The following is a 26,811-nucleotide window of genomic DNA, read 5'->3' as shown; positions in this document are numbered from 1 at the left end:
AAGTGTTATAGTTATTATCGGTGGAATAAAGAAATAAATGTCAGCATTTCTTTTCATACCAGACAAGAAGCTTGGTGGGTGACTAGATGTCTGAGTTTTTTTTCCCAAAAGGGGTTTATTATACAGGTGAAACTCGAAAAATTAGAATATCGTGCAAAAGTTCATTTATTTCAGTAATTCAACTTAAAAGGTGAAATGAATATATTATATAGACTCATTTCAAGCAAAGTAAGATATTTCTTTATTTGATATCATTTGATGATAATGGCATACAGCTTATGAAAACCCCAAATTCAAAATCCCAGAAATCTGAAATAAATAAATAAACTTTTGCACGATATTCTAATTTTTCGAGTTTCACCTGTATTAATCTCTTGGAATGGAAGAAAGTGTACCGAGGGTAAATTGTCAGCAGAGTTCGCTGTTTACGTTCCAGAAGCTTTGCATTCTTGGTTTTGCCATTATTTCTTCATGGAGAGTCAGCAGCACAGCTGGATCTACTCTCATCTTCACCCTCAGTCACCCGGCCAGCCCAAGCCGGTGTGCTTCCACTTTCACGTTCTGAGTGACAAAGGCAGCTTGAAGGCAATTGTATTTCGTAATTCAAAGACTGTCTTCACCGATGGAAAGCATTGCTCGGCCGTTATCAGAGGGGACGACCTGCTTGTTTTGTTTCACTCATGCAAAATGGCACTCGTTTACTTTGCATCAGTCTCTGGAACGGAGACAACTTGCCCCCCCCCCCCCCCCCCCGGTGGTGTGATGAACCACGCAGGCAGGAAGCAGGAGACGTTATCTCAGGCCTTCCTAATTGCCTCTACAGCTAGTTTGTCCGGGGGGGAGGGGGGGGGGAGACAGAGACGAGGTGTGGCTCATAATATGTTCATGAAAAACAGGAGCTGCCTGTTTCTTTCTTGCTTTTCATGCTCGATTGTGGAGAACTTCCTGAGGGTTTTGGGGGCAAAATATCTATTTTTACACGGATGTCCACGCGCTTGTGTCCGTAGTTGGATGAAAGGAGGACGTGTCGTCACTGTCCACGTGGATTCCACATCATAAGACGATGCAATGATTCATTAGTATACTGGATTGACTGTTTGACTGTAATAAAGTTCCCATCATACAATCTGCAGTGAAAGGCAAGTCTGCCTCATTGTTATCCTCATTTACATGATCTAAAATTATTATTTATTATTTTTTCCCAATCCTACTGATTTATTGGCCATGATTACCCAGTAAACTATAAGAGAAGATTTAATTGGTCCACCGGGGCGAGATGGGCACATTCAGTGATGAGTCCAAGATGTGTTATAGCATAACTAAACATGTGCTCACGGATTCATGGCAGCTTCTGGTTTGAAATGTTTGATACCGGGGCGGGGAGTCAACGAGTGGAGTCCGATACCTTCTTAGGAAGAATATCTACAGCGTGGTGTGCTCAAAGGCCGCCATCTGAGCGAGAGATAAATAACAAGGCAGGTAACAGCACTGAATAACCTTTTTACGTTATTTAATACTGTCAGAGACGCTGAAAATATTCTGTATTTTTGACTGAGACACAGTATGTAACACCCCCTTTTTAACACCCCACATTTATTTTTCTGTGAATTACTTTCGGAAAACTTAAATTGTGTAGTATTTGTTCATGCTTGCAATGCAAGTTTAGACTGTGTCACAAATCAGGGTTAACATGCATTCAGCTTCATAATGGGGGGGGGGGGGGGGGGGAAGTATACAACAGTGTGATGAATCACCTTAAAGGCAATTCCTGCCTCTCCGTCGTTACTGTTATTAGTTATTAGTTACACATGAGGTCAAAATGATTGCCGGGAATTTTTTTTTCGTAGTTTGTAATATCGTAAAAAACTCGCCGTCACATTGTCTGCTGTGAGAAGCAGATGGCGGTGAATGCTAATACGCAGGGACGGGATGAAGAGCCCAATAGCAGCTCGGTGACTAATCTTTGTTTACATGAACACACACACACACACACGCGGGGGTTTGGCGGACTGGATTTACTTCCCAGAGGACCTCACACGGGTGACAGCAGCATCAGCAGCGTTTTTATTGTTGAAAAAAGAAGAAAAAAAAAGTTCACTTTTCTTTTACAAAAAACACAAAACATTTTCTCAGCTCCACATTTTGTATAATTTAACCAAACATCACCATCAGGAAACGTCTAACATCACTTTAAGAAGAAGCTCTCTGTGCGTCACAAACAGGAACCAAGAACTGATTTCCCTCGATAGGAGAGAAGAAAAATACACATTTCTTTTTTTTTAAAAAGCAAACGGTTTAATGTAATTTTCATGTATCTACGTGGAGAACTCAGACGGGGGGGGGGGGGGGGGGGAGGGTGCCGGTGTCTTCACACAAAACAAACGCGTATTTGATAAATTAAGTTTGATCACATGAAGTGAGACATCTTCGCTGGACGCATTTGGCCACGAGAGGCAGAAAAGAAAGTTCTCGTGTTTTCAGTCACAAGCACCATGTTGAGTGACACAGAATGTAAGTTGGCTGAATGCATTATGCTCATTAAAGCTTATTAAAAACCACTCTGTTCGAGGGGGATACCTAAAGATACCGTAGCAGTGGCGTGCTTTTAACATTATGCATTTATTATGCTCACCCTCAAATTTGAAGGCGAGAGCCCCCCCCGTTACATTTTTAGAGCAGGTGGACAGTTTAAAAGAAAAACTAAAAGATCAAATGAATGGAGCAGAGCCGGAGAGTTAGTATTGTATTTCCTTTGCAAAGTTCTCCTCTCTTGTCACAATCCGCATTACCCACAATGCAACAGGCAGGGTGAACATTAGGGTGTGTTATGCTTGCGGTTGCAGAGGCGAGGAATCGGCCACAAAGGTTTGGCAAACTCATTTCTTTCTTCTTTTTGCATTTTCAATGTGAAATGATTGTTTCAAAATACCTTTTCTGAATCCACTCTCAACTGCTTCCAAGTCTTAATAATAATCATCTAATCTTTGAGAAGTTTATTTTCTTCTGGACTTTGCCCTTTTTGATTTCAGTGCTTTCTTTTAAAGACATTGAGGATTGCTTTATGAAATTCAATAATAAAAAGGTAACGTCGGCCACCCGAGCCGCTGCAGGGGACTCCTTCTTGGGCAGAGCTCTCTCACACAGGTCAACTCCAAACAGGCCCGAGCCTCAAACTGTCCTCCACAGGCCACACCGGGAGGAGAGAGAGCGCTTTTAGCCTCCAGCTCTTTCTCATCCTGTCCCGCATCCCTCTCTGCAGGACACATCACGGAGGGAACGAAGCAGCAGCAGCAGCAACAGCAGCAGCAGCAATAAGATCTCTCAGCTCAAAGGCCGCTCCTCTGCCTCCTCCTGGGCCCGCGCTCGGCTCCCGAGCCCCTGCCTCTCCATGACGTTCCACAGCTTGCGCAGGTTGGACCGGGTGATGGCGTCGTCGGGTTTGAGCTGGAGCGCGCGCAGGTAGTTGGCCTCCGCTTCGGGGAGCTTCCCGTTGAGGTGGAGGATGGCACCGAGGTTCATCAGAGCGGCCGGGTGCTGAGGGAGGGAGGGCAGACACACACACACACACACACACACACACTGAGTGGAGCAAATGGAGGGTTCGTAAGGACTTACGGGATCACTGTGCTTTTTCGGGGCTATTTTAAAACTCGCCCTTTCTCAGTCCGACAGCTGACACAGGCGATCGTGTGAGGCGTACAAACATTTTAGGACGGTTGGATCAAGGCGCTGGGCTTTGGTGAAATGCGCTCGAGGCTTAGCAAGTCCAACATGCATGAAATTAGCCCTAATCTAATTGTTGAGGCACAGTAGCATAGTCAAAAACCATATGTGCGTGTCCAGATAGTACCACATTTCTTTGTTTTTCGTGAATGAACAACAACCTTTTTAAAAAAAAAAAAAATCTGGATTCCCATTTAATAAAATACCTTCCGACGCTGCAAATTGAAGCCATCTGGCCGTGACTAGTTTTACCAGCCGTGGAAATCTACAAAATCCAGATACCCAACCGGCATCATCATCGTCATCATCATCATCTCATCGTGCCACAACGGACAGACGCGCCCCAAGTCCCATCCTAAAAGTCATCAGCACCTCATCTCCCCGGGAAAACCCGGGCCACGTTCCCGGGGGGGCCCGGCGTAGTCGCTGCACCACATATGGTTAGCAACTTGGCAACTCCTTCCCCCGGTTCTCTCTCTCTCTCTCTCCCTCTCTCTCTCTCTCTCCCCAAAACACACGAGTCTTCGTCCCTCGTTGATATTTCTCTCGTTTACATTCCACCCCTCGAGGGGTGTTAAGAGACGAGAGTTGGTAGTGGCAGCTTGTTTTTCTCACCTCATCTGAATCAATGCAGTTTGACACACACAGAGAGAGAGAGAGAGAGAGAGAGAGGAGCTACACTCCTTCAGTGGGTTTGTTTTTTTCTCACCCAGGGCAACAATTGATTCCATGCAGCCGAAAACCCTTTCTCCGTTTTTTTTTTTTTTTTTTTTACCGGCCGAGACACACTAAGCCGGATAAATGAGAGGCCGCTTGCCATTCCAAACAACTGGCTGATATGCAATGCATGCACACACACACACACACACACACACACCGGGAAAGACCTGCTTGTGTTCTGTGTACAGAAAGGCAGACTTTTCCTTTGACGTCTTAACCCACTACACAGTTAAGAGAGTATTATAAAGCTGCTGCATCGGATCCTCAGTTCTATCGATGCATCCCGCCATTTAGTTCAGTGAACTATTATGATATTTGTAATTTTTTTAAATCCTTCCAGGCATCCAAATAAATGCATCGTTTCAATAATAATTTTGGTCTGATATGAGGTTGAATCTATGAACTATTGCAGGTTTAATGCTGCACGCCGCAACAAACTTAAGGTTTAAATCAGGAATGCAATGGAGTTATTAGTTAAAAACTAGTTAAAGACTAATAACTTGTCAAATGCTCATCTTTTGTATTTGCGGGAATACGTCTACATACTGTAGACTTGTGGACTTATCGCCCATCACCCACAATTCCTTTTATCCCCAATAAACTGCCTAAATTTGAGATGAGCCGCTGTCTGGTTATATAAATCATTTCAGTGTGCAAAGGGACAAATTTGACCCCAGAGGCCCACGACCGTTCCCCTTCTTAACACTTATAGCAGACTCTTTTGTACCCTCAGAGCTACTGGATTAACGGAACCTTTCTGAGGCTGAAATTCGCAAAGCAGACGTGCATTGAACATCTCATTGATAAGAGGAGCTTTACTCGTGACCATTGACAAGCGTGCCAATTATAAGGAATAGAATGTACACACAAATCAAAACGGACAACCGGGGATCTTATCTATGGATTTACTCTGCTTTTAAGGCTGAAACGGGATACAAACAGACAAGCAGACCTTATTTAAGAAGCTAGAAGACCCACTTGCAGTTGGTAATAAAAAATAAGTAGCTCAGCTAATTTGGGAGAAAAAAAAAAATCAGAAAAGGTTACCGATTTGAATAGATTGAGGCCTACGCCACAGTCGGTGGGGGAGAACCCCAGTACAGCATGTGGCAATGTACAGTAACACCAAATACACCAGTGAACGTTGCAACATAAATCACATATACGACCATGGTTAAGCAGACTATCAAGTGACTGCAGGAAGCTTGTCTGCAAACCCAGAGATCATGTGATCAGGTTTCCATTGGACATGCCTGGAACAAACACCGCCACAACAAGGGATAACGCACATCATGCTGTAAAATTGAATTTACAGTGTGTGTGTGTGCGATGTCATCACACACAGGTACTCACATCTGGCCTGAGGCTGGCGGCGCGCTCGTAGCGCCTCTCTGCTGCCTCGTTGAGGCTGGCCTGCCTGAAGATGAGGAGGAACAAGGAGAGAGGAGAGTCAGGTCGGGACATGACAAAGCTCATCTGAATAGTATTATGACTGACAATTGTTTTGCGCAAATTGGAGGTTGTGAACTTTATTTCTTTTCCAATTTTAAGAGATTAACTGTGTAAATGTAGGATAACATAAACCAAAATGAAGCTTTATATTCAGCAGGTAAAGTACAGATTTTATTGATTTGTGAATTAATAGGATCCCTCCTCCCTGGTTGCTTGTATTTTTCCCTAAACGTTATGAAATCAACAAAAAGTTAAGATTATCGGTTAGCCTGAGTATAAAGCACATTCCTCTCCTGCAACCAAAGATGTTCCTCACCAAGTTATAAAGCGCGAACATAAACAAACCGAAGGTACGCATTGCCTGCAGCAGCATTGACATTTTTATACAGTTTTACTTTCTATGCACTTGAATACTTTAGTTTTCTAGTAAAAGGAAAACGATTTCTGTGACAGGTGATACTTTTCTTCTTCTTCTTCTTCTTCTTCATGTGTCAGGGTGACGCAGTGGTAGTGGGGCACTGATTTGCACCCAGTTATGCCCCGCTTATCGTTTGTTAAGAGTACCACGAAGAACGGTGGATGATTTTTTTTTGTGCCAGAAACAATCCAGCGAACCGGTCGCGTGTTACAGCTGGGGTTTGTAAAAACGACAACAGGCGATCTGCTGCAGAGTACAAGGACCAGACTGCGCAGTGCCAAAGTTAATAAAATCAGGGAAAACCGTTCTTTCCCGACATGGTGATTCATATTTATAAAGAGGGTGACTCAAGTAAAACATGCGCACACTTCGTTTGCCGTTCAGGGGAGGCGATGAATGACTGTCACAGAGATCATTTTTTAGCTGGTCTCCTTGGTCTTTTGTTGTACTTGGTAAGTAAATTAGGATTGAGGAAGTAAGGGGCTTATGGAGAGTTAAACTGGGCAGAGAAGCATTATGGGTTTCGCTCAAAACATGCAAAAACAAACTTGCTTTGTTGGAGAAACCACGTGTGACGTTGCTGCGATTCAATGTGCGGGACACGACGCGTTCGAGGCGCCTCAAGGATTGATTTATCGAGTCTGTCGTCCTGGTGATGAGTGAGTGAATATGCAAAGCTCAGCATTATTATCAGCAGGGCAGTTTCATTGCAACCAAGCCCACGACAAGTGTCCCACATTCCTTAAACCCTAAACGCTTTATGCCTCAGTCAGTCTCAGTTAAAAGCCTCCCGAATACGGCACAATGATCCGTCATTTAATTAAAAAAAAAAAAAAAAAAGCCTCATCCAAAGCCCTGAGACTTTTAACTTCTCACAAACCCTCAGTGGCGTTAAAGTGAGATGGATGCTGGAGGCTTGTAATGACTTCTCCAGACACGCACAGCGAAAGGGAACGGCGGCACAACGCTCCCAATATTTCCAAAGGGCTGCTGGCAGCAGAGCACATTCGCAGACCCCCCTTTGACGTGTCTCAAGACTTATTTGCACATGCTCGCCAAACTTTCAGTGTGGGAAGGGGAACCCTTCGAAGTGACTGAAAACTTCTACTGCTGTTTGTGGGTGTTACACGTGACAGCCCTCACGGCCGCAATGGTTGGATTTTTCCATATCCTTCGAGCGGAGGGGGTGGGTGGGGGAAACGCGCGGCGTCTGCGGTTCAGCCGACCTGAGCATGTGGGCGGCGCTGAAGACCACGTCGAACTCCGAGGCGTCCAGCTCTGCAGCCCTCTCCGCCATCTCCGCCGCTTCGACGAGACGAGACTGCTCCAGCAGGAACTGGCCTGGAGAGAGAGAGAGAGAGAGAGAGAGAGAGCGAGAGAGAGAGAGAGGGGGGAGGACTTAGTAGAAGTTATCTTTAGTTCTATGTTTAGCACTGCAGGGCTCTGGCGATGACAATTATTGACCACTTTGAAATGATCATCATATCACCATATTTGATTTTGAGTTTCCCAAAAGACTATTTACCACCGGGTCCTGTGCTGGACAGTTTGCATTCAAATTAGTTCATTTGGACAATGGCAGGAAAGCGGAGGTGGGGGGGGGGGGGGGGGGGGGGGGGGTCCCGTCTCAGCTTTCACCCCTCTCTGTCCTCGCTTCTTCTCACTCTCTGGCAGGCGTGTATTTGTGTGTGTGTCTGTGTGTGTGTGCGCGCGCGCGCGTCCGTTAGTGTCACACAAACCCGGGGACTGATACCATCAACGCAATAACAACCTGGAGCCAATCCAGTGGACCCGGGGGGCGGCCTGATTTGCGATAAAAGAGAGCGTTCACCTATAGCAGGAATCTAGAAGATAAGATTGAAAAAAGAAAACGGCCAGAGAGGGGGGGGGGAGCGACAGCATCGTGACCCCTCGCCGTGGACCAAACTAAACTCGGACCGCTTTCATTTCCTGCTAATATCCCGAAAACAGGGACACGGCGTTTTCTACTGACTGATACCAAACATGTGTATGCGTGTGTGTGTGTGTGTGTGTGTTTGCAGCATCTGCAAAAAAAAGAAACTAGCTCCCACCCTCCCAGCACTGATGACCAGAAAGCAAATTTCAATGATCTCGCAAAGTCCAAAACACCTGCTGGAACAAGCGTGTTGGTATTTGACACTTTCCAAGTGATTACCGAAGCCAGGCCGTGCAGAATGAGCTGCAAGGGGAGCCGCTGCGTTTAATGACCACGGGTCTGAAGAGAGGAACTACAAAAGGCGTAGGTCTTAGATGAAAGGGTCTAAAGAATCCGGCCTAATGGTCATAGCCGAGTACAGCTTGCTGCAGCGGAGCCCCCCCGCCCCCCGTCGAGGGCGGCATGGCGGAGGAATCACAGGCAATCGGGCGTGTTGTAGCTGGTGGGAAAAGGGGGGACATGAAATGGTTTCCTTTTACGAGGACACAGGCGTCCATTTCTTTTGAATGACTCTAGGCTGTAATGTAAAAAGTTGACCTCTTTCTAGAGAAGGAAAGGCCTTTGATATCGCTTCTTACCGTAGTGCATGTAGCAGTTTCCTTTAGTTGGGTCTATTTGAATAGCTCTCAGGTAGTACTTCTCCGCTTTGGTCTTCTGCCCCTAAAAAAAAAAAAGAATTAGTCCTGACGTTCAAATTAAAGAATAGTTGTCTTTTGTTGACATCTTGTTATATTTATATAAATTGAGTGCATACAGGTTGTTAACCGTAATATATATTTATTAGACCTGCAGGATCTATACCATTTTCTGTGTGTGTGTGTGTGTGTGTGTGTACTTGCAACCACACTGTGAAAAATATAGCTTCTGTGTGCGAGAGGGCCAATTTCTCCACATTCATGCTTCTGCACTGATTGCTGCCACATTGCAGATGGACTTGCCATGCAACAAGAAACGAGAGGACGGGGCCTATTACATTTGCTTCATTAGCTTCAACCCATGCCCACTAAACGAATGAGCGAATATGGGGCCTTGTCGGCTTATTTCACATTTTCTTTGGCGCTTTTCTCTTCACATTCAATTAACCCTTTAACCCGGACATCCATCAGAGCTGAAATCAGAGTGTTTCAGTCCAGTTCGGTTTTGGAGGAAGTCATCATCTAGATGATTGATGAAAGCATTCGGGCCAAAGTGAAACGTTTTTTTTTTCTTTCTTCTATCTAAAGACTCTTAGAGGGTGCGTAACCATCTGTTATCAGTGATAGATGTGCCAACTCCACAGCTTCAGAGTTCAAGTTCATAAATCAACGCAACGTCGACTTGACCACGACGTTCCCCTAATGCACACCCACGCCCTCCTGACGCCAGCTACAGACGGACAGCTCGGGCTCTAATGTTACACCGGGGCCTGTTTGCATGCACTCTGACCTCACGGGAAGAGCTAAGCAACGACGTGGCTTCAGGAGGCGCGCACTTGTTATTCAATGATGGGCGCAGGGCTCTCAGGTTGCCGCTCTGTTATTGTGGTGGTTTCAGGAAAAAGGGGGGGATATGGACACTTTTCGAAAGCCGCGTGCGCAACACAAGTCAAGCTCGTCTCGGGGGGGGGGTGACCTTTGACCTCCCCCCCCCCCCCCCCACCGTTTCCGTATCGTCGATCGACTGCGGCCAACAACGCGGCCCGATGGAAGTGATTCAATAAGGAAGGAGGGTAATTGCATTATAAGCCTGTCCACCGGCCCGTTGTCCAGGGTTCCATCCAATCTCCTGTTCCTTAAGCCCCGTAGCGGCAAAAAATGAGGGTGGGGGGGGCCTCTCTCTGAGGGCCCTGAGGGAGAGCAACGCAGGTGTCCGGACACAGTGTGCTCTCTCCGCGCGGCGTGGCGTGCTACGTATATCTTTGGAATCTTCCAACCAGGGGAAGGAAATGATCAGACGTGAGGCTCGCAGCTGCAGTGAAAGCGCCGCGGGTTGTTTTCCTCCAAACCCCCGACAGGCGCTGGAAGGAAGGAGGTCAGACGTCTCCAGAGGGGGGGGCGGGGAACACGGTTTAACTCCCCGCTGCTAAACTGGACTCAGCTGTGAACACATGTGTGTTGTCAAAACAAGACTTTTGGTTGTTTTTTTTTTCTTCTTCAAAACGAACAGGAGCGGGAGGGATAAAGTTTTCGTACAAAAGGGAGAAGTTGGGAAGACTTGCGTCGTCGCTCGTGTGAAGGGACGGAAAACTGGAAGTCGTCCAATCGCAGACGGGTAGCTTTCATCCCCCACGTCCGTGACCTTCAGACATCAGACGTGACTTTATCCCGCCGCAATTTGCCTGTTCTCTCATCCATTTTGGCATCGGTCCTGGATCAGGGTCCATTCAGGGCCGCCGAAGATGTCACTTTTCCCACTACAAGGGCTAGTAGCATTCTGATGTCAAAACCAACTGCAAACCGCCACTAGGACGAGGCTCTGGCTCTGTGTGGCGATCTGACCGTGCGTTTGTGACCGAGCGGGACTCACGATGACGGACAGGAGCTTGCCATACGTAAGGTGTGCCGGGATGTGGTCGGGCTTGGCCCTGAGGGACTCTTGGTACCAGTGACTGGCTTCCTCCAGCCTGTTCAGTCTCATGTAGGCCTCTCCTGTGAAAAAAAAATTGAAGAAAACACACGGAAATGGTCACAGTCGGTTGTGTATTTGAAAGGACGATTGTGGGTACAAGAAAACAACGGAAACGTGGAGATGATTGAGGATTCTGACAGATGTCGAGGGTGTCTAGTTTTTATTACGACACTTCCCCCGTTGCTCCTTGCACACTTGATGGTCCATTTCGAGCAGTGGTGGTCGGGAGTGTCGCAGTGGAAATGCTAGGCTATTTGTGTCAGCATAAATGTGTCCGTGCTCGGTTCTCTTTTTGATGTGACGACATGCTGCGGGGCCTCCGGGGGGGGGGGGGGCAAAATGACATCAGTTCAGTTCCGTCAACCCCTCCCTCTCCACCTGACAAAACACGCTTCCCACTCTCATTCAGCTTGTCCAGGGAATGTTTTGCGGACATTTATCTCTGCGCAATCTCAACCGCGCGTCGGGACGAGCTCCCAATAATGTGATTAGTGTTACAATAACAAAGGGAGGGATCTGATTTATTGCACGGATTAGCTCCGAGCCTCTGCGAGAGGACACGACGCCTGAACAGTGTCGCAATCAAACAGATGGTCCGCGTCCTGTGAAGGTTTTTTTTTTTTTTTCTCTCTTGGCAGCGAGTTAATGTAAATTTGTTGAATTCCATTCAAAGCTCAGCCCGAAATGGAAACAAACACGCGAAATCAATCACTCAAACGCAAGCCGAGATTTGTTTTTGCTCGCGTCATACACGCCGTTTTACGTGATTAGACGTATCGGAGCTGTTCAGTTACCTCATCAGAAACACTCATTTCAGGTTTATGTTTCAAATCAGATATCTGTCAAAGTGGCAACTTTTCATCCTGCAGTTTGTTGTCCGCATTACAAACAGAATTTGCTCGGGGGGGGGGGAAACTTACCCATCATGTTGAAAAGGCTGTGCGGCGCAAACTGCCGGGGCATCTTCTGCACCGCCGCCTTGTAAACGGACAGCGCCTCCTGAAGTAGAGGGAAAAAACAAAACCAAAAAAAGTCCTCCGTTTTTCGCTTTGCATCGGACGCCAAAAGCGGACTAAAAACAACTGTGTGCACTCGAGTCCTAACCTCCTGCTGGCCCTGTTCGTGGAGCAGTTTTCCCAGGTTGTACAGGCAGCTGGTGACAGAGCTCTTGTGGGCGTGCGGGTCCTTCAAGTTCTCATCGGGAATGTCGGCACAAGTGAGAAAGGTGCGCTTCGCGTCCTCCAGGTCGCCCTGGTTCATCAGGATGATTCCTGTGTTCAAGTAGGCCGCTTGGAGGAAGAGGAGGAAGAGGAGGAGGAGGAAATAAATTGAACGGGACAACGAAAGAATGCAAAACAACTCTTGGTTCATTCACACATCCAGTTGGGGGAAGATACACGTGCAATAAGGGAGACGGCACAGAGGTCAGGAAAGGAAAGAAGTAAGTTAAAAGGGGGATGCAGCCAAGGACAAAGTGAAGATAACGTATCCGGTTGAAAAAGCAATCTGAAAGTTGCCCGTTCCTCGCTAACAAAATTGTCCTTCATACAATAAGTGATGAGCCCTGATCTCAGATGTGGGCACTGGAGCGTGAGATTGAATCTCATCATTTCACCGTGCAGCTGAAATAGCCTGAATGCGGCCCAGAAAATGAGCGAGTGGAAAAAGAACGTCTTATTAAGCACTCAAATTGGACCATGATGGTGATCCAATAGCGGCCCTTGGCTCACGTCCGTTTAATCAATGCGTGAGAAAATCTAATTGTTGATAACTCTTCCCATGATGAAAAACCACCCCGCAAAACGACCCCTTTCATTTGCTCTACTTACATGCCAGCGTTGGCCGACTCCCGATGGCCAGCTTGTAGTAATGCAGCGCTTCGGAAAAACGCTCGTTCTCCTGCAGCAGCAAGCCGCTAAAAGACAAAAAAGACTCCTCAAACAAGGAGGAGGGAGGAGGAAGGAGGAGGGAGGGGGCGCCTCCAATACTCACAGGTTGTACAGCATGTCGGCCATGTTCCCCCGGTGGTGCAGAGCGTTTCTGTACGCCTGCTCTGCCTCAGCCATGTTGCCCTGGTTCTTCAGCACGTTCCCCAGGTTCCCCCAGGCTACGAGAGACACGCGTCAGTCAACAGTTGCACTTCCAGAATCAACCCCTTGGCGTTCAGATTAAAGGAGCTTCTACTTGCTGAAATCATTTAACAGTTGGTTGTCATTGCCTACGAATCCGACCAAGATCGTTTTTACCCATAATAAGCCCCCAAGTGGCCGTCCCGTTGAAGGCCGCCCGTCTCTCACCTTTGGCAGGATTCACCCCAATCCCAGACTTGTAGAGATTCTCCTCGTTGCTCCAGTCCCGGTTTCTTTGGACCGTTCTGAGTCCGTTCAGCAGCACGAGTCCCGCACAGAGGCACGACATTGCGGCCCTGCAGCCGTCGGGCCTCAGTCTGACGTACAGGCTTCTGGCGCCGGCAGCCACCAACAGACAGAAGCCTATGCTCGGGATGTATAGCACCCTCTCTGCAATGACGAAACCGACGTAAAAGAACAGGTTCGTGGCGGGGACGAAGGGCAGAGAGACGATCGCCAACGCCAGCAGCACCAGGTTTTCCGTAGGGGGCGCGGACGTCCGCGGGGCCCCCCGGTGGACTCCGGCCGACCCGTTGGGGGCGCTCTTCGCTGGCCCGTGGTCCGTGTTGTGGTTCGAGTCGGGGGCGTGGTAGCCGTTGCCGTTGGTGATGGATTTGCCATCGGCGACGCAGGCTCTCCCGTCGCCCCCCTTGCGCGCGGCGGCGGCGGGGCCGCGGAGGCCGAACAAACTCAGGAGGACCAGCCCGCCGTAAAAGGCGACGGCGTGGAGGTTCCTCCAGTCGGCCAGGGACCTCACCAGGGGCACGGCGTCCATGGACCAATCGAAGCTGAGCCTGTCGGGGCAGAGCAGCAGCCAGGCGTTGGCGACCGGCAGGTGGAGGAAGGTGAGCGTCCGCGTGAGGAAATGCGCGGAGTCGGCCGCGGGGTTGTCCGAGTTGGAGAAGTTGGGGGGCGTGTTGCCCATCCAGTAGAGGCGAGCCGACAGCAGGATCACTCCCCAGGAGGCCAGCACGCACAGACTCAGCAAAACACTCGTGTTCTTTTTCTGCAGAACAAAACACAGAAATCAACAATTTCAGTCGAGAAAATTTCAAGGACTCTTCATCAGAGCAAATGTGGTCCTATAAATGTCTTTGGGGTCACTGTGGACAGCGAGTGACTGAGAAGGTTGTTCCCGTCTTTTCGCATGAGCTGTTGGGGGGTTTGATACGTAAAAACCGCCCTTGAAATAAAGAAGACGCCGGTAAACGGATTACCCCGCTATCCCCTGTAGAAAGACCACTGTGTAAAGCACCCTCTGGAATGGCTCTGACAGCTTCCCGGGGCATAAAGCGCTCTCACGTACCAATGTGCAATTCTTTGAAACGCCAGCAAACTTCTTGAAATCTAAAATGCATCACAGGCAAAGGCAACACAGAAATAGTGAAATGCAACCTTTATACAGACCCACTAAGATTTAGACAGCTGGGTCAGCCACGATGTGACTATTTACATTGAGAAACAATCGGCTTACACAAACTCAAGGAACGTTCATTATTTGCACCACGAAGTGTGTAGAAAGGGAAGAGCCACATAGACCACACTTGCCTCAGTTCTGACCTCGTAAAGGTCAACCTGCGAAGTTCACCAGGAAGCATGACGTGGAGGTCATTGCTTGTAGCCCAGTGAGTCAGTGAGTGTGACTGGTAATCAGCTTAAGACTTACTGCGTCGGTGTGTGAAAGCGGTTTACATCTCATAAGCGCACTCATTCTGCAGCACGACGGCGATTAGCCCGCTGTCACGCGACACCTTCATTGACCAAACTGGCACGAGCCAAGCCGCCACCGCGGGCCTCGGGCCGCACGCTGTTGGACTCGTGACGGTTGCATTGACAAAGGATTGGAAGCCCCTCTACGGCTAAAAATATAATTAATTTCAGTTGCTTCACAATGGAGGCCTTTTCTAGAGGCCTTTTCGGTTTGGGATCGGGCCGCTATGACACGACGAGGTCGCGTGATCAGATCCTTGACCTTTGATCGGGGGGGGGGGGTTTGTTAAATCGCATTGCTTGTCGACAGTCAGGAGGGAAAACGTCTTTCACGGATCGATTAGACTGAAATGTCACGGCTTACTGACAGAGACGGACTGTCGCGGTCCTGTGCTCGTTTTATCGCGTTTCTAACAGAGTTTACCTAATGGACTAAATGTGACATCACATCGTGAGCGATGAGCACAGCGATATGAACTGTGTCTGAACCCCGTCTTGGGGGTTATTAGATGTGAGTGTGTGTGTGTGTGCACACATACACCAGTGCATACTTCCATAATCTAATCGCTGTGAGGCACGAAAGTGCACAATAGTTTACATATAACATAATAAGTAGTAAGTAGTAGTTGTATTGGCTTTGATGTCCTCCAATGTCCTCTATAACTCAAAGTGTCAATCCAGTGTAGCCAAGCCTGTCTTTTTTTTTTATCTCCTAATTGTGTTTACTCTCCTACAGCAATAATGTATACTGTATAATCTGCTCTGAAAGAACTGCACAACAGGAAGATACACACTTTTTTTTTACAATGAGCATGCTTGAGTGGGGTCGGCACCGTGATGGAAAACAACAGGTCAGCCATAACACACCGATGATGTCGGGATTAGAGTAAGAGGCTTAACGTCGACTCCCGGGACCTGCTGGCTCCGGTTGATTTCTGGATACCTGAAATGGGAAAGCGTGATCCCTCACTTGTCGATAGCAAGATGGAGAAGGGCCCGTTTAAAGAATGCAACATTTTCAGACCAGCATTTGGAAAGTGGTAAAATAAAACAAAAAAATTGGATATTGATTTGCATGCTGAAAGGCGGGACGCAAAGGATAAAGGAGAGTCACTTTAACACAAAGGGGGGGTTATTGACGTATAGCCCACATCAAGGGAGGAAACTGTCTGAAAAATCCAATTGTGCTCGGCATCAGAAGACGAGCCAATCGCAGCGCGAGTCATTTGTGTTGTTTAGGTGAAATGAGCTTCAATTTACCACTCGCTGCCGTGTCTATTTCTAAATTGCTTCCATCGCACCGCTCACGCCCGCATGCAGGGAGAAAACGGACGCCGGATCCTGCTTTTGAAATGATGTATGACCGCAGATTAACAAAACTCAGCAGCAAACAACTGTAGCTTTTCTTGTCAGTTCAACGAAGGAACAAGTCGACCGACGAACCAAGAAAGGATCGCTGGTTCAGTAGAATCTGGAAAAATAGATATTCAATAACCCAACAGCTGAATAATTCCCTACTAAACTGCAACGTTTAATAGCTGCAGAAGAAACCTTTAAGCTCCCTACTGAAATGTTGATTTATAGATTCACAGTGCAGAGGAGTACTGGCAGAGCCACTATCCTGACCAATACAGCCCTCTTTAGAGGTCATTTCAAACAGAAACAGGTAGAAACAGGTTATCTACGGATCTACACTGGTTTTGGAACTCTGGCAGCAGAAGTGGAACCAACCACATCAACGACACATACAAGTCACAGGAATCACAGTCATCAAGTCACAGCCATCTAAGGCCAGAATGAACTATTCTACGTCTACATGCCCAGGTAAGTAAAAAGAAAGACCTGGCAAATTCCATCAAAGTCGAGTCAATGGAAAACGTTACAATTTATTTTTGAAACAACGTCTTGGTAGCACCCTTATTTTTCATTCATTTGCACCAGCCAAATATGATCGGGATGATTTCTTTGGCTTAAAAAATAAAACTTAAAATAAGTAATATTCAATATGTATTTTTTGGACCTTTTTCACTGTATATACTGCATGTCAAGTGGTCCCAAACTGAAATCTAACCGCGTTTAGCCATAACAGCTAGCGTTAATCCAAAGTGCTGAGTTTCTACCTAATTTGACTGTTTTTTTTTTTAGCTTTACTGTAACTTAAATCCCTGGGAACAGCTTGTCGATGTGATTGATTTGCCTTCGTGTGATCGTGTCTGTGTCCAAAGAGAACAGCCGAACCCATCACTCCTTTTCTCCCATGAAGCATTAGGTTCCCTTAACGTTGCCATTCATTATTCGCTTTGGTTTTATTAATCCCAGAAGCGTGTGGTCTGCATGTTGACACACTGTGGCGTGCCGGAGTAACGGCAGGATAAGGCCGCTTTAAAAGGCTGCATGCGGACTGACGCGTGACAGCGGGGGGGGGGGGGGGGGGGGGGGAGATCAATCTCCGGGGCTTTTTTTCTTTTCTTTTTAAAGTCATGTCCAATTTGAACCGCCCGCAACTCTTCGTGCTTGAAATTTAAAAATCTATTTTTGAAAAGTTAACATTTCTTGTGCCACATCAAACGGACAAAACGGAACGAAAAGCATCAAGAGAAACATGACGTTTCATTGGCAGCTACAGAATGATCTCAATTTGCTTCGGTTGAAGCTGAGGTGGGATCACCTTACACTGAAGTGCATGGAAAGCCCTTCTGTGTTTGCTCAGCCCACCTCCCGCCGTGCTCACATTTGATGCAACACCAGTGGCACGTTACATTTCGGGATGAAATGCACAACGAGGCATGCGCCCAGCTCGTGTTTTTTTTTTCTTTTTTTCTTCCCATTTCTCTAATGTGCTCTGGATTCCGCTGACTTGGCGCAACTCACCCGGGCCCTCAGACGGCAGCGCCGGCTGGCATTGAGCGGGCCCGACTTTGATAGAGCGACCTAATTACCCCCCCCCATGTTAGTTCTCCCCCGCGAAAGGGAACCCTAATGAGACGGGTCGCAGGTCGGAGCGCCGGTGGTGTTAATTTGACATTTAAAACGATCCCCCCTCCCCCCTCACGACAATGTGGGGATCCTCGAAGACCACGATCAAATGTCCTTTTAAAAAAAAAAAAAAAAAAAACTAGTACACCTAGCAAGATCAGCGCGTCAACCACTCAATCTCACGGATGAAACGCGCGGAATCAAGCGGTTTATAGGATGAGAAATAGTCCAGGAATGCCCTACTTTTGGCATTGCCCCGTGAATGCGAGCTAAATAAAGAGCGCGCCGCAGACGGCGTCGTTTCACAGCCGAATGCTTCTGCTTCGAGATAATTGGGACAAACGTCCCTGAAAACAGTCAGCTGGTTAAAACTGAGCTTCATTTGCCGGCACTCAATGGAGGCAGACTGGGAGGAGTTAGTACCCCAATGAAATCCCTCTAATGCCCGTTTAACGAAACGAGGGTCTAAATAGCATTGGAGGATTATTTCAGGCGCTATTACAAACACCTTTTGATGTAGCGCTTTCCAAACACAGGGTCTAATCAATTAGCTTTTGTTATTCATTCAAGAGCATGGCTGAAATCCACCGAGTGGAAAGGACACTGATGTTCTGATGCCGGCCCGCGGCCCGCAGCGCTAACACCACACCTTCCTTTTGTCTCCGATCTTCCATTTCCTCACACCCCCTCCGTTCCACCTCGTCTCATTTCAAATCTCATCTCGGGTTCCGATTAGGGAGTTGATAGGATGAGAAATGGAGTGCCGTGGCCGCATCGGTCTCCCGCTCTCTACGCGGCGGCTGATTTGCATTTCCTTATTGTGTGTGTATGTGTGTGTGTGTGTGTGGCCGCTGTGGGGCAGGGGGGGTCACACAATCTAGGTATGTAGTATAGCTTTTTTTTAAATAGCCCAAGCTGCATTGTGGCCCCTAATTCCGAGGCTACTGGCCGCGTGCCTCAGTGCGGTAGGTGAGAAAGACCGAGACCAGATAAAAGAAAGGAAGTGAGAGCATACTTTTCCCCTCTCTCACTTTTTTTTTTGCTTATATGCCCTCTCCCGTTTGTGTTCCCATGCGTCCCGAGACGTCTGGCTCATAATCGTGGAAACGACGGCGGCCCCCCCGTGGCTGCCTCCCCCGCACCCCCCCCCCCTCGGCACATAACGAGCTCCCTGCCAAGATAGCCGTGACCGGGGCAACGGAGGAGGGCATTGCCAGAGTGATAAACGAGCCAGATGTGCTGGAGGCGGCTGGAAAGGGGGGGGGGGGAGAGATTGGCACCAGGACTGTGGCACCAGGACCAGGACCAGGACCAGGACACCCAAAGGGTGTGCCGACCAGGGCTGTTGTGTCTGGACAGAGAGGCGGAGGCTGCTGGTGATATCCCTGCTCTCCGGTGTAATCAACACATATCAAAACGGGGATTTGTGCTTCTGACGAGCACCGAGGGTGATGAAATCCTTTTGAGACCGCAGTGCAACACACTTAAAAAAAAAAAAAAAGTGGTTTTAGATGTCTGTCAGGTTGCTACTTTCACTTCTGAGGCTCCGTCTGATTTATATGGAAACGTGGATACCTGACGAAACATAACGGCTCGGCAAACGCAGCATTTGAAGAGAGGTTTTGACATTTTTCAGTCAATTATACATATTTTTTTCAATAATCCTTTCATTTAGACGCTATATAATTTTCTTTTAAAAGACAGGTGTTTTCATGCATTGTCTTGAAGTTCTTAAAGCACACACAAGCACACACACACACACACACACACGCACACGCGCTAGTCGCCTAGCAGCGAGTAGAGAAAACAACATAAGCCCCTCTCTGATCTCTCTGGGCTGGTCACCGCCGGCCTCCTAATAAAAGTTGTGGGGGATCGTTCAGCCGGAAAAACCACTACGGGAGAGCCGTCCCACAGGTGCAGTAAAGCCTCGCACAATTTGAAGGTAAAACGTGCTTTCATTTGGGGGGGTCCGGGCCGTGTAAAAAAAAAAAAAAAAAGGATTTTCACGCTAAGTTTGCGTAGACCAGAAAAGTTCCAGCGGACGTTTGCGATGAGCTATGCAAGGTCAGGCCACAAAGCTCGCTATAAAAAAAAAAAAAAAAAAAAGGTATTCATAGAAGTTTCCCCAAGAAAAAACATCCATAAAAAGATTCTCAGGCGCACACATAGCATTTAGAGCTAGACTGTCCTTGCTCAGTAAACCCCAAGGGGACTCTTTATGACGCCGTTACTCATTTTACGAGGGCCATCGCGTCGGCTAAGGAGCGCTTTCTCAAATTGAATGTAGGGGAGCTTTCCCAGTCAAACACTGGAGCCCCATAATCAGATGAGTCTCTGCGTCAAGGTTGTCCTCCTCAGATAACTTTAGTTTGGAGGGGAAAATGGAGTCCTAGATAAGAAGTGTGTGTGTGTGTGTGTGCATTGTTTTTACAACCTACTCAACAAGTGGGGCAATAATTTACCTCGGAAAGAAGAAAAATGTTGTTTTTCTGCGCATACCTTTCGTCGCCTTGTATTGGTCGAAAAAAAAAAAATCTTTTCCTGTGTTACTTCCCTTTTTTTTCTTGGAGCAAAAACACATAACGAGGCTGAGATCTTAATCTGAATTTCCTTGCATTAACGTGCATGTATTTACTGCAGCCGGCTGACGTCTTGGCGAGGAAACGGAGAACTTCCCCTGTGCAGATTCCTTCCTTCCTGTTTAGCAGGTGACAAACGACAACAGCTTGCTTTTCATTCACCAACTGGGCGCTTTGCAAACAGCTTTTCCTAATCCCACCCCTAATGAAAAGCAAACAGCACGCACAGACAAAACGGGGAAATACAGGAACCACCACAGCTGGCTGAAGGAGGAACGCCTCGGAGGGAATGAGGAGGAGGCCCCGGTGGAGACGCCGAGTCCTCGGCGGCGCGCGTCCGCTTACCTTTCCACTCAGCAGGAGGAGCGCCTGGCGCAACCGCAGCCTCTGGAACACGAAGAGGTCGTACACGGCCGACACGGCCAGCACCGTCACCCCCTGCTCCTTCCACAGCATGCTGGCCGCCGCGCACCACAGGCTGGCCGCCATCCAGCCCCAGCAGCGGCTGACGGAGCCGCTGCCGCTGCCACTGCTGCCACTGCCGCTTTCGCCGTCACATCGTCTGGGATTCTGGTCGTCCCCGCGAAGTCCACAGTGCCTTGCGTAGCAGAGAAGGGACAGCAGGAAGAACAACGCGGCGCCGACGTCTGCCCTCCCGACCACGCCGGCGACCGCTTCGGTGTGGACCGGGTGAGAGGCGAACAGCAGGCCCGCCAGCAGGCTCCACGGCCCCCCGCCCAGCAGCGGGCGGCTGAAGGCCGTGAAGACGGCGGTGACCAGCCCGTGCAGCGCCACGTTGAGCAGGTGGTAGCCCCAGGGCCGCAGGGCGTGCAGGGCGTAGTTGAGGCGGAAGGAAAGGGTGCAGAGCGGACGGTAGGACTTGTGGCTGCCGCTGTGGGTGAGCACCGTGCCCCAGAAGTCGTCGAACAGGATGTTGGTCCACGGCGTCTCGGGAAGAAGGTCCTGGTTGGTCTTAATGGCTCGGCTGAAGAAGCAGGAAAAAGAAAAAGTTGGGTTTTACATCCATCACCCGCTAGTGAAGGAGTGACTTTTGTATACACGCCACTGAAGGAAACACGCGAGCATGAACAAATCCACAGTATGCGCGGCATATGGCCTCATGTGCTGATGATCGAGCTATAAGTGACATTAAAAAGACAAATGCAATGAGGATGCCAAATGTAATAAACAGGCCCCCCAGAGTGTTTGATTAAATACTCGGGCGTCTCGCTCGCCCACTCACAGCGTGTACACATGTCACATCTACCTGCGCACACACACACACACACACACACACACACACTCACTCACTGTGTGGTTTCACACCCCCGAGGCTGCTGTGGATTCTCATAATTAGGGGATCATTACGGGGGGGGGGACACGAGCTCATTGGCGTTCACACACAGACTGCAACAGATGAGGTTCACCGCATGGAGAGTGATGGATGGCAGCTACAAGAAACCCCCCCACAAGTATAAAATAAAAGATACAGCTGGCATGGATATCATGTGCCACGACTGTCAACTTTTAGAAATAATTGCATTTCATTTCTTCAGCCTAATGTAAAGAATATTTTCGTTCTTTGAGACACGCAATTTCATCAGTGCTGGCTGCCCAAATCTGATGGAATTTAGATATTTTTACACTCCGGACGAACGAGGAACCAGAACAAAGGGTTTCACAACATTTTCTGATGGCTGCGCAAGATGCCAAGAGAAAAGACCCGACAAAGACATCAGGTATCTGATGCAAAAAGGAGAACGGCTTCATTAAAACTACACTCACGCTGTGGACAATGCCACCCAACGAGGACCATGCATACTTAAACAGAGAAAAATCTATTTCCAGCTGATTCATCATAAAAGAAACAAATAACACAAAGGCTTCTGTCCCCCCGATTGTCGTATCCTTCGACTATGCATGCGCACGTTGCAACATGGGAAACTTGTGGCTGCGAGAGAGAACGAATGTCATGTCATGTCATATCCATGCGTGTTTTCCACGATTCGGGTCACACGGGCCCAATGGCAATCTTCTTTTTCTCAGGGCTTGATTGGGATCGGCGTTGTTTCTGTTCTCGTGCGGGGCGGGCGCACCAGAGAGAGGGGAAAAAGAGAGAGAGAGAGAGCGCCAGGGGGGGCCAGCCGAGGACTTCCTTTGTCTACAGATTGTAACTCAGTGCCGAGTGCATAAAGGACGAGGAGGGAGGGAGGGAGGGAGGGATCGAGCTGCCACCATGAGAGCAGCAGAGGTATAAAAAAAAAAAAGGGAAAGACTGACAATTGGAGAAAAATACAAATCTGGTGTTTGAGAGAAAACTGTTCATTGTGTTGATCCCGCTTTAAACGTAATTTCCTTCAACGGCCCTTTCATCTTTGAGAGCTGTAGTAAGTTGCCTCATTTCCTAGGATTGTTCTTGGAAAGCGTGCTTCTCAGGCTCTGAGCTGCAGCGAGCCAAAGGGGAACTCTCTCTTGTCCCACATTTCTAAGGACCCAATGCATTACATCATCCAGTTTTACTTCCCCCCCTGTAATCTCACAGCGAGCTATTATTCGTGAAACGTTTTACAGTCCCAGTACAGTGCCGAGTACGATACGTGGACAGGACGACTCGGGATAAAAGAGCAATAAACGTGAATTGAAATGTAAAGATTATCAACATTGAATCGTTTTATTAATGCCGCATGCACGATAATATCCCGAGAGATTGCAGAATTTTCAATTTACAACTCCAACTCAGTCATCAAAATGCCAATGAAATATTTTGATTCATTTCTGAAACCGAATCACTAGAATGTCCACGAAAATCTGCATTCGTGTTTTTTCCGCCCCCCCCCCCCCCCCTTCCCCTTTTCCAGTCGTCCCCTGAGGCAGTAACAGCACACAATCAAACCCAAACAGGGCTACATTCACCCTCACCCAGCTCCCTCGCGTCCCCCTGCTACGCCTCGGATCTCAATACTCTCTGCTGATAAATAATTTAAATATTCTAATCAGCCACTCGTCTCCCTCCCTGTTCCTGCCCGGCACTCCAGGATGAAAAGAAAGCGTTGGCCATGAGGTGGGGGGACTGGTTGAAATTACTGGTAGTGTGTGTGTGTGTGTGTGTGTGTGTGTGTGTGTGTGTGTGTGTGTGTGTGTGTGTGTGTGTGTGTTTCATTGTGGGTGTAAGGGCTAAAAAAAAAAAAAAAGCTGGTGAGTGTGTGCACATGTGTGCGTGACGGTCGGAGCCTGTGCTGACGGCTTCATTGAGACGTGTCGCCGCGGCGCCGCAGATGGATTGGTCTCCCGTAGGGATTGCTCCGACGGAGGAGAGGTCTTTTGTATGCAGCCGCAGTGTGTGGGGCAGGCGGGTGGGCTGCGGGGGGCTCTATTCACAATCCCCCAAAGTACAGGACGGGTTCAGTCATTTCAATTTGCTGCTTTTTTGTGTGTGTGTGTGTGTGTGTGTGTGTGTGTGTAGGGGGGGGATTGGGAGGGATTTCCATTAGGGTCTGAAGAGAGACATATATTTTTTTTGGGACCATTTGTAAAGGGGGGGGGGGGTCCTCTTTCACCTGTCCACTGCTTTTAGTGCTTGAGAGATTGTCAGTCTTTCAGTGTTTGGGTAAGTTTCCTTTTCAATATGCAAATGAAGCACTCTACCACCTCCCCAACAGTGATCTCACCACTGGTGAAGTGCTTTTTGTTCCAAGTGCTGAGGCTGCCTACAGGCACACACTGGGCCTTCTGGTCAGAACCTGCAGCCCCTAAATATACATGCAACGTGCAAAATATAAAAGGGAAGCAGTTATTCATTAATATACTGCATTAATGGGAATGGAAATGATTGCTCCTCCCAGAAATGGAGCTAAGGTGGAGCGGAATCCAATTGGCAGGTGGTCTGTGCTGTTGTGCTAAAAAGGTCTGTCGGGATAACTATTTTAATAAAATATTTACAGTTTCATCATTCATTTATTTTATTTGTGTTGTTTGTCCACACCTCAGCGGAGGTGAGACACAAGGAAAATGCTTTTTTGAGTTTGTAAAACTACGGAAATTCTATCAAACTGGATCCTATAAAAAAAATAGTATTTTTCATAAGTGCATCATGTGTTAACTTTACTATAAAGATTTCTGATCAGTTCACTAGACACACACACACACACAAACACACACATACGTAATGTTTACATTACTTTCTGAACCCACCTTTTAGTTTAAATAGTTTTTTCTGGACTAATAGAAGATGCAATTTTAACTGCATTACAAAATACGGCACTTGAGTCCGTTTTAAATATTTGGGCTGTGGTCCATCCTGTCTGTCTGCTGCTCCGCTCGAATAAACATCTGCAGCGTAAACTGCCATCGCTCAACGTAATCAGGACCGGTTGAATTCCAACCTTTAGTAGCAGAGTGCATCCTCCGGCTCCCCCCACGGCAGTAATCCGATGGATTAGCCAATCACCATCAAAACAGTGCCGCTAATGGGGCTGGACATTATTTCAAGGATAACGTCACCTCCTTTCGAGGCACCAATTTCTCAACCAGCATCCATTTATTTAACCTGATTTCGAATATTTATCATGTCAAATTCACTGTCGTTACTTTCTTTCTTTCTGCTCCTGTTTATGCATTTAATTACTGACCAATAAGGGCCAATTAAGCACACAGACCGTCGTATCCCCACAAAGCTGAAACACCTTTGGCTTCGTGCGCACGGACTCAGTTGATTAACGCTCCTCGGAACTGAAGGGACAACAAATCCATATCCCAGCAGCACGGAGGGAAGCGGAGGAGTCACTAAAGAGCAACTGTGCTAACAACTAGAATGTCCCCGCTCCGCAACCTTTTTAGTGTTTCCTTTCACCACAACTGCTTAAAAAAACGCAGACGCAAAACTAATGGTTGGACTTCTACTGACACTGATTGGAGACAAAACAAAACAATTTGCATTGGAAGGAGAGTCTCCGATCGCTTTCCATTACCAGTTATTGATTTCGGCATTGACATTTTGGCTTAACTTCCCGTCTTACCGGTTTACACGCGGGGAGATAAAGGGGCGGCGGATTAACGGCGGATGGAGGCAGTGTTTGCGTGGGTGGGTGTCAGGGTCCAGGTCACCTCTGTGTCTTAATCCAATTCTTCCAGTTTCAGAGACATGGACGGGGGGGGGGGGGTTCAACGAGTGATCTGATTTTAAAAGGTCATCTAGATTGACACAATATGTAATCCACACGAAGAAACCTCACAGATCCATGTGGTTCAGGAGGTTGGAAGGAAAGAGGTGGTCCAGCCTTTGTTCCCGCTGGACGCCACGGCTGGTTGAGGATTAAAAAAAAAAAAAATTCTGCTCAGCGGTCACTGCAGCGGGGGGGGGGGGGGGGGGGAGCATTGTACCGCGCCACGTTGGAGATCAATCCTCGAGGCAGCTCGCCATCCATCACAGCGCGAGGTGGAACGATCATCGCTAATCAACCCATCATCAGCTTCTATTCTCCCGCCTGTTTGTGGCCACAGCGCGATGGCAGGTGTGAGGAAGATGAATGAGGAGGATGAGCTTTGGCTCTCTGATTACGTCTTGATCCGTATTCATCCTACATTGGATGAGGATACCCAATACACACAAATATGGCTATTGAATAGTTCCTTTTTTATTCGTTGCTTCTGTTTGGTTTGTATATATTTGCAGGCTGAAGGAAGTGAGCATTGTGGGTGTATTCAAACATCATACATCAGCCACACATCAGCCGGCAGAACAATACAACCCCCCCCCCCCCCCCCCCCCAGCATGCCCCCCCCCCCACCAGAAGTGGCACCGCAGCTTTCCCACGCCAAACTGGCACGATTAAGGGAGGAGGGGGAAAAAAATGCATAAATGTCCAGATAGCATTCATAAAACCGTGACATACTGCCAGCAGCCTAGTAGTGAAATATTTATTTTCAACCCAGCTGAGTTCCTTCCTTCAGACACAGACCCTGAGACAGAATTTGACAGATTTTACGCCCTGCTTCGATCCAATTATTTGTTTTTTAAACAGTAATAAACTGCTGCTGGATTTAATCTTATATATATATATATGTATGTGTGTGTATAATATGAATGAAAGACTGAAAAGAAACCTGAGACACAGACGACGCAAGTCTCTTTGTATTCAAGGAATGTAACCTACGTTGTATCTCTCCTGCACAGTTTACTAGATCCATCGTTTCATTGATTAAAAAATTGCCCATCTTGCAGCTCCCGGCATTTTTCCCCCAATGGTGCAAATTAACTAGTCCGAAATCTGTGGCAATGAAACACCATTTAGACCGATTCAAACTCTTTATGCAGTAAAGTAGCGTGAAAGCAAAAAGAAAACAGCAAAGGTTAATATTTGTTTTCGAGAGTTTGTGTTAAATAAGTGAGATTCAAACATTGTCTTTCAATTAGAAAATACGATGTTTGATCAATTAGGAAAGTAAAAGTGAGGACAGAAGAAGTTATTACTGCTTTGCATAGTCCAATATTGTACATCTAGCTATTAAACATGGTTTGACGTTTTTGAATCCCTAAAA

The 26,811-nt window shown here is 47.7% G+C and overlaps 1 protein-coding gene across 1 annotated transcript in view; it reads right to left on the bottom strand.

The window, feature by feature from the left end:
• Positions 1–2,047: 2,047 nt before the first annotated feature.
• tmtc2a (transmembrane O-mannosyltransferase targeting cadherins 2a) overlaps positions 2,048–26,811 on the bottom strand; it is a 35,495-nt gene continuing 10,731 nt past the window's right edge. The window contains exons 2-12 of the mRNA XM_037460089.2: positions 20,620–21,259; positions 13,175–14,012; positions 12,870–12,984; positions 12,707–12,792; positions 11,982–12,166; positions 11,798–11,876; positions 10,776–10,897; positions 8,849–8,930; positions 7,540–7,654; positions 5,797–5,860; positions 2,048–3,534 (exon numbers count right to left, since the gene is read on the bottom strand). Coding sequence (XP_037315986.2) covers positions 3,322–3,534; positions 5,797–5,860; positions 7,540–7,654; positions 8,849–8,930; positions 10,776–10,897; positions 11,798–11,876; positions 11,982–12,166; positions 12,707–12,792; positions 12,870–12,984; positions 13,175–14,012; positions 20,620–21,259 — 2,539 coding nt within the window. The 3' untranslated portion in view covers positions 2,048–3,321. The remainder of the gene's footprint in view (positions 3,535–5,796; positions 5,861–7,539; positions 7,655–8,848; positions 8,931–10,775; positions 10,898–11,797; positions 11,877–11,981; positions 12,167–12,706; positions 12,793–12,869; positions 12,985–13,174; positions 14,013–20,619; positions 21,260–26,811) is intronic.

Source organism: Pungitius pungitius, chromosome 2 (genome assembly GCF_949316345.1).
Source record: "Pungitius pungitius chromosome 2, fPunPun2.1, whole genome shotgun sequence".
Lineage (NCBI taxonomy): Eukaryota > Metazoa > Chordata > Actinopteri > Perciformes > Gasterosteidae > Pungitius > Pungitius pungitius.
The sequence above is the reverse complement of the archived record's forward strand: the minus strand, read 5'-3'. Positions and strand labels throughout refer to the sequence as shown.